Source organism: Cyprinus carpio, chromosome A13 (genome assembly GCF_018340385.1).
Source record: "Cyprinus carpio isolate SPL01 chromosome A13, ASM1834038v1, whole genome shotgun sequence".
Classification (NCBI taxonomy): Eukaryota; Metazoa; Chordata; class Actinopteri; order Cypriniformes; family Cyprinidae; genus Cyprinus; species Cyprinus carpio.
Window position 1 is genome coordinate 21,243,790 of NC_056584.1, and position 8,560 is coordinate 21,252,349.

At 35.9% G+C, this 8,560-nt stretch overlaps 1 protein-coding gene across 4 annotated transcripts; it reads right to left on the minus strand.

Moving 5' to 3' along the window:
• Positions 1-2,597: 2,597 nt before the first annotated feature.
• Positions 2,598-8,411, minus strand: LOC122147278 (WD repeat-containing protein 89-like). Of its 4 annotated transcripts, XM_042769351.1 has the most exons (5): positions 7,834-8,411; positions 6,854-6,998; positions 5,113-5,224; positions 4,627-4,902; positions 2,598-3,794 (listed from the first exon to the last, which is right to left on the minus strand). In XM_042769351.1, exons 2-5 carry the CDS (start codon positions 6,923-6,925, stop codon positions 3,298-3,300), a joined length of 957 nt encoding a protein of 318 aa, XP_042625285.1. In that variant the 5' UTR covers positions 6,926-6,998; positions 7,834-8,411; the 3' UTR covers positions 2,598-3,297. The 4 variants fall into 4 exon arrangements, with proteins under 4 accessions (XP_042625285.1, XP_042625284.1, XP_042625282.1 ...); XM_042769350.1 differs by having other exon boundaries at positions 2,600-3,794; positions 4,627-5,224; positions 6,854-6,995; positions 7,834-8,364; XM_042769348.1 differs by having other exon boundaries at positions 2,600-3,794; positions 4,627-5,224; positions 7,834-8,364.
• Positions 8,412-8,560: the final 149 nt, after the last annotated feature.

Genomic DNA, 8,560 nt, shown 5'->3' on the forward strand with positions numbered 1-8,560 from the left:
GTCATTGGTCGGTTTAAAGATTTCTCGGAACATGATTGGTCGATGTAGGTGTCAATCACCACACATAGGCGGGGAAGACTCTAAGGCTTCTCTAACGATGAATAGAGAAGTTGGGTTGAAGTGTGTGTGAGCAGGAAAGAGTCAGACACCTTACTATTGCCTTATTGATGTACTATTTAATTCTGTTATGTACTCTATAGTAAAATAACTGTATAGTTAATATTACTCTGTATACGTGACTTGAATATTTTGGCAATACTAAGCTTACTAAGGAACAATCCTCTAAACGCATATGTGTTGTGAAAAGCGCTATACAAATAAAACTGAACTGAATAAAAAAAAAAAAATGATAACGCTAATACATCTTTATTCATAATGGCGAAAGGTTTGAAAGGGAAAAAGAAAAGGAAACAATCAATCTCTTCAGGAATGAGGTTAAACTTGTATGAGAGCCCAACCCATATGAGGAGCGCCTCATTCCGAGGAGCACACCTGGCGTGAACCATCAGCACATCGCACGAGCATCAGGATAAAATGGCACCTTTCACTCTCAGCCGCTGTTTAATGTATGTTTCAGGAAATTAGCAACTAGAGCGCGCGCGTATGCACCCACGTCATCACGTACACGTAGAACGGCTGGTTAAGCAAAAGGAGAGCTCAGTGCTGTTTCTATATAATAATATATATATATATATATATATATATATATATATATATATATATATATATCTATATATATATATATATATATATATATATATATATAATGTATTTTTATATAAATCTGCAATGACATAACTTGTATCGGAGACTGAAAAAGCACCAAGAATGATATAGTGATATATTAATTCGTTTTAATTTTTTATAATAATAATAATAAAAAAAAAAAGTAAATTAACAAATGACAGTTGCTTGCTGGGGGATTTTGGGGTGCTTTCAGTTTCAGATTAATATATGTATTTGAAACTGTAATTCTTTACTGTTTATTTAAGGGCGTTTACAACACACGTAGCATCCACAAACACCACGCAATAAACAGTTTCTCAGTTTATCTCATCTGTTGTTTCCTGTGTTAGATGCCAGATTCCGAATTCACGTGAACTGTTAAATATAATTGAGGGTGCGGCAGTTTCCGTTCGCTGGAATACGAACAGATGAACAGTGCTGTCCTGTTGTGGCTTGTGTTGAGTTCAGCATAGTTATCCTCACCAGGCAGCTTAAAGGTGCTGTGTGTAGGATAAACACAGAGTGGTTGAACTAGGTATTGCAGTCCAAATTCAAATATTTTTTTCATCCTGCCCCTCCTCCTCAGACTTGACGCACAGGCAGGTTGCCAGATTGTCGAAACCAACAGGAACGAGCGCACTTGAAGCTGAATGAAATGAAATACGCTGTGTTTTCTGCTAACTGGCAACCCGGGGTCCCGAAATACACTTGGGTAAACTGGCAGTGGGCGGGTTTCACAAACCAAAACAAGGAACGCACATTTTCAATGGAGAATAACTGACTGTAGCATTGTTTTTCTGATAAACAAGTATGTTATCTTAACAAGTTTCTTAAATATCAGGTATTTTTATGCTTTAGTCAAAAACTTACATTACAGCACCTTTAAGCATACATTACGTCAGAATCATTAGCTGGACTCCCATCCTGTTTTGACCGTCTATGGTTTTACACTATGAGAATCAAATACTGAACACGGTAGAATCTACTCTGAAAAGTGCATAACAATGTGCTCATAAATCACAGAGACAAACAAACCTGTTTAAAACTCACATTTGAATTTCAAAGCACACTCAGTAGTTATCCAAGATTACTAATGAGATTCAACAATTATATATATATATATATATATATATATATATATATATATATATATATATATATATATATGTATGTATGTATGTATGTATGTAGTCCATATAGTATAATACACAATTAAAAATAAACTCAGTCAGGAAAAAGTGAGATTATGAAGTTGTAGCCTACAATCAATATTTTTTCTAACCATATTAAATGTATGTGTCATCATTTATGTCAAAGTTTAAAATTGTATCACTAAATTTAAGTTAGAATAATAAGACGCTGCATGGTTGTAGTATAAACAAACTGCATCTTTCCACAGCAGAGGAAGCACAGAAGCTGCAAGATAAGAGGTTCCATAAATGCATTTATACAGTAACATTCCAAATGCATAAATAATGTTACAAGATTAATATTGTACTTTTTTTAACACAAATATGAAAGGTTGGAAAAATGCAATGATACTTTTAAAGAAACCAAACCACCAATAGGTGGCGGCAAGTCACTGTCTTAATGAGTGAGTCATTGATTCAAACGATTCATTAAACGGCTGATTTATTCAATAAATGAAGTGACTGTCTTTATGAATGGCTCACTGAATCATTGACTCACCCGATTCGTTCAAAAAAGGTGAATCATTCAGTAACACTGCTGTGTTGCTCGGAGATGTGCGACTGTTCTGCTGTGGCTTTGCTTAGAACTATTTCGTTAGAGAAATGTGTAAATAAAAAACTTTTAATACAAGATATATATATATATATATATATATATATATATATATAATATATATATATATATATATATATATATATATATATATATATATAAACATGCATTCAAGGAATAGTTAAAAAAAAAAGAAAGAATTGTACTCTCCCTCATGCCAGGATATAGTGGAGTTAGGTAAGGTTTCATCCTTGGAACAGATTTTTAGCATTACATCATCATTACTAATGAATCGTCTGAAGTGAATGAGCGCTGTCAGAACCAAAATTTCAAATCTGTTCTGATTAAGAAACAAGCTCATCTACCTCTTGGATGGGATGAGGGTGAGTAAATTTTTAGCTCACTTTTCTTTTTAGGTGAACTATTCCTTTAATACAATACAGCTGTTTAGTTTTACACATTTTAAAAACATGTTGCTAACAAAACACAAGAAATGTAAAGTTCTACATAAAGTCAAAAACTACCACATAGAGGAGAGTTTATCTGCTGGACAAATCAGACAACATCTGTAATTCTTATGTAGCAATGTTCACATCTTTTAAAACACTTTAAACTGTGCCAATATCTATAATAAGTTATGTTTTATAAGGCGGTAGATTCAAATTTAGTCTCCATATAGCATATCTTTATCTACCATCCATAAATTTGTGAAAACAAAGGCATCAAAGTAGATTAGTGCACTTTACAATTTCTCTGATATTTTTGTCAAAAAACTATTTGTTTCAGTGTCAACTGTCTCTTAGTGAAAAGTTTCTCCCAGGCATATGATCATGCTAGTTTGGACCGGCCTTTCTGTGTAGCTTGTTTTCTGTGAGCTTTAGTTTTGAGCTGTATGGAGGAGATGCTTTTCAGAGAATCTTTCATCCCCACACTGATTTCCTCTGCTCCCGCTTTCCACTGCAACAACTGGCCATCCTCCCCACCCGTCAACAGAGACCGACCAATCGCATCCCACTGGAAGCATCTCACTGTAGCTGAATGACCCCCTCTGAGGGATTTAATGAACCTCAGACCACGCCCACTGCAGTCCAGGAGGTGGAGCTCTCCATGATTACTCCCTCCCACTAAAAGAATACGCTCCTCGTCTGATAGCCATGTACCGCCCACAAAGTACTCAAGTGATGCTCCATCGGGGAGCTGGACCATTGGTCGAGCATCAGCCGAACTCAGAAGTGTCAAAGTGTCATCGCTGTCTGGCCGAGCCACATCCCATAGGTGTAGCCCTTCATCATGTGTCAGACAAAGCAGCTGGTCAAGATCTTTGCCTGTTAATATAAGAAATAAAATGACAGTTTAGGGTTCTGGGCAGTACAAAAATGGCGATGTTTAACATTTTAAAACACACATACATACATACATATATATATATATATATACATACATATATATATATACATACATATATACACATACATATACATACATATACATACATATATACACATATATATATACATACATATATACACATATATATATACATAATATATATATATATATTCCTGCAGGAATAGTGCTACCACACATAGAATGCAAGTCTGTGGGAAACACTGTATTGTTTGATTATATTCATAAAGTGAAAAATATACCATTATTATTGCTCATAGTTATTTATTTACAAAAAATGTATATTATTTATATCATTATTGTTTTATTATTTATGATCAATTTTGTCATGTACATATGTGTATATATATATATATATATATATTATATATATATATTATATATCTTATATATCTATATATATATAGATATATATATATGTATATATATAATCACATAAAAGTGACTGCACTTAGACAGCCTCACAATTTATTATTAAATGTAATAAATATATTTTTTAATATGAGTGTTTTACAGTCTTGGTCATCACAATTTAATAGCTTAGCATACCAAGAAAAATATTCTATATGAATATCATTATTATTAAAAAAAATAAAACATCTTAAGAAGTGTTTTACAGGCCTGGTCATCAAAATTAAAAAATTCTAATATTTTCCATGACTGAGGGATCTCTGTATATGGTGACATATAAAACATTGCTCAAGTTTTACTGTTATATTATTTGGATTGCTCAGTCAGGTGTGCTGTTACCTGTCCAGCAGAGGGAGCTTGCAGAGGAATTGCAGTTACAGGTTGTGACAAGAGCATCATCCTCACCACCCAGACTCAGATCGAACACGTTCACAAGCCCATCTGTGGCTCCTGAAGCCAGCCGATCTGCCTGCCGTGGGTGGAACTTCACCGTAGTGATGTCATCACTGTGTGACTCTGAGTAAACGCCCAGCAGACTGCCCGTCTCACCTCTGTCCTGAACCATACGGACATCCCAGAATACCAAAAAACTGTCCTCCTCCACCTGCTCCGTGCCTGCACACAGCACACGCTCACTACAGCTCACATCAAACGAGCAGTACGAATGTGTCGAATCGCTGCGGAACACCTGGGAGGCATCAGAACCGGGCCGCCGGATGTCCCAGCACCGCAGTGTCCCATCGGCGGAGCCGGTGAACAGCAGGTGAGGGGAGAGATGAGAGAAACGCACCCCACACACAGGAGCTGTGTGACCCTGCAACTCACCCACCAGGCGGAGTGTCTCTCTGCTGTGCAGGTGCACAGAGTGATTAGAGCAGCACACAGCCAGCACATCTGACACACTGCTGGCACAGGACGCAAGAGAGAGGTCCAGAATGTACTAGAGCCCGACCGATATGGATTTTTGGGGGCCGATGCCGATGCCGATATTAACTCGAAAAGAGCCGATTTATAAGCCGATATTTTGATTTTGAAAATAAACTGGATATTAGACCCATTTCCTATAAACTACACTTACACAACATTCAATAGCAAAAATATCTGCCTGTTCTATGTATGTGGGCTGTATAAACCATTTTCCAGAAGGGATTATGTTAAAAAAAAGTCTTAGATTACAGTCTCAATGACTAAACAATTGCACATCAAAAGTATATATTTTTTAAATGATCAAAAGAACACTGCATTAGAGGAATCTTTGCAGAAGTAGTCCCACACTTTGCTGCTACAGCGTTCACCTTTTTTCAGCCATCTGTAGGGCAGAAAGAGAGACAGAGAAAGAATAAGCATGTGTATTAATAATATCACCATGTATCATTACTCATGTCATCATTAGAATTATAATAATAATAAACAGGGATCTCCTACATAGGCAAAAATGAGAAATATAGATAAATATATATATATATTTTTTTTTTTTATTTGTCAAGCAATAGGTATTACCTATTACCTACTTATATTTAACTATATTATTACAACCATTTTCTTGTTATGTCTGTAAAGCTGCTTTGAAACAATCTGTAAAAAAGAAGAAAAAAAAAGCGCTTGTTCATCTCACATTTATTTACATGTCCCCTCTGGTTTAATATTTCTGACGCACCTACTGTAGTAACTGTAACTACACTATATTTGCTCTCACAGACACATTCACAACGGACCCGTATATCTTCTCCTCTTCTGTTTGTACAATCTGAATCAAAACATCGTCATGCGCTGGCGAACGTAAAGTTAGCCTACTGTTACCGGAAGATTACGGAATCAATTCGAAGTTGAATGGTTAACGTTAGTGTCATGAACACACCACTGTCAATTTTGAGAACAACCACCTTCAAACAAGTTAATAGCAAGCATTTAAGGGGCCTGCTAAAAAGGAAGCTATGTTAGCGTTAGAATAACGTAACAGTTGTTGTTTTTTCACGCGCCCCCCGCCACAGTTACGCGGTCATTATGTGGGAAACAAACAAAAAAAAAAATTATGTGGGAAACACTGCAAACACTGCAGATAATTTTAGAACAAGTTAAACGCTAACGTTATAGGTTGACCTCTTATTAACGTTCGCACTCTTCCACTGATAAACATGGTTTTAGCTTTGTGGCTAATATAATATAGCAATGCATTAGCGGCTGTAAGTGATGTTACAGAATATTTAGTAGTGATAATGATAGGACCGTTAGCTAGAACTACCACACTGTTTTTATATACAGTGTATGAACTAAATCTACAATCATTTCACATGACGAACGACAGACTCACCATCAAAAGAGTACATCTCCGTGGCTCGGCTGATAGCTTTCTTCTGTAGTGGATTTCTGGCGCTGTTGTCAACTGGGGAGTTGCAGAACTCCCTCTGGTGGGCAAACTATGCAACACTCATAACATGAGTGAAGCATGAGACTCTGTTTTTTTATGTTTCATCGGCCGTTATAAACGCCGATGCCGATTTAAATGCAATTAGCTCATATCGGCCGATAATATCGGCCGGCCGATATATCGGTCGGGCTCTAGAATGTACATGGCCTCACTGGGCTGCAGCCTCCTAGCGATGGAGAGGGTCCTAAAGGTGTCCTCTAGACTGTCCATGATCGTCACCGATTACCCTGACACCTTAAAGCAGAGGTTCTCTACTGGTCGCAGATAACAAAAGTATTGCCTGCTAAGAGAATGACAACATGGAAAATGAAGAGACAATTAAAAACCTTAATTGTCAATGTCAGTTTTAAGGACTATGGTTTGTTGCTACATGATGTAAAATCTGGGTCCGAAAGTGAAATAATTTGAGAGCCACTGATTTACTCTGCTTTTTATTAGACTTCTGCTTGAAGCAAGTCATTGTTTAGTGTCTAGATCAGGGGTTTTACATTTTTAAATGCCACAGACCCCAAATATGATCATTCTTGTACATGGGACCTGCTTTCTAAACTTTAAAAGTCAGCTATATATTTTCATTTGTTAAAACCCAATTTATACAGTTAAAACTAATATTATAAATATGTATAAAATACTATTTGGAAAATATTTAGTTTACTGCTACTATTACATGATTATATCATTTTTTACTCACTATGTTACTCTACAGTTAGATTTATTATTTATTTAAAACTGATTTATATGATTATTATTTGCATCAAATTCTCTATTTAATTACATTTATTTAAATTTGTTAGTTTATTATTAGTATTATTCCTTTTTAAACACTGTTTATTATTCTTTCTTTGTAAACTTGTCCAGTTTGAAAACCCCTGGTAAATCACCAGAGATCACGAAACCGATATGACTTTAGTTAAGACGATTATTTCTCAATTATCTAGAACGTGATGCAGAATTATTGTCAAAATCATGGCTATAATGCATAGCATGAAAGCCAAATCAATTTAGTTACTACATTGCAACAAAGCAGAAATCTCACAGCCTAAAGTACTCAAAACATACAGATCATTGATAACATTAGTAAATCTCCCTCTGTTTTATTAATCAACAGACACACTCACATGTGATCGCTTTGATCAGACATCAATGTGCTACCTCCTTCGCTTCTCCCCGGAAACACAGTGATACTGAACATTAGTTCCGCCACGGACACATTTTACGATACACTTGCTTTTTACGATGCATTTGTTCTAAAACTAAAAAGAACTGTAGTTCATCAACATTTCTAAATCTGAGACACGACGACGGACACTTTATTTATTCGTATTCGTGTCTAACATGCGAAGAGGTAAGAAACAGACACGATACAGCGCTTTGCCGCCAGTAGATGGCAGTGTTTTCTTTGTATTAGAAAATGAGAAATCGTAAAACTGGACGTATGGCATTTTCAACCATGCGTTATTCATTCATTCATCCTTCCAATATACATGCGAATGGTAATTTCGTTCTATAAGTCACTTCAAAACAAGTTGTATATGTGGTACTTTGCCAGAAACCCTTACAATTACAAGCTAGTACAGAAGCTAGTACTTTTGTTTTCAAAAACTGTTGAAGATTAAACAGGAAGAAATACCTGGAACATTTATACTGGAGAGTGAAAGAGTATAATGCAACAAGGGTGTCATTGTGATGAGAATAGAAGATGCTTTTTTCCTTTGTCCGCTTGTTGCCTTTTGTTACACTCCCAAAGGACACAAACAAGAGTGAAACTTGACATCTGAAACAGCAATCAGCAAAGACAGGAAGTATTTTGCTGACTTGAGCAGTACAGCAGACCCATGTTGACCT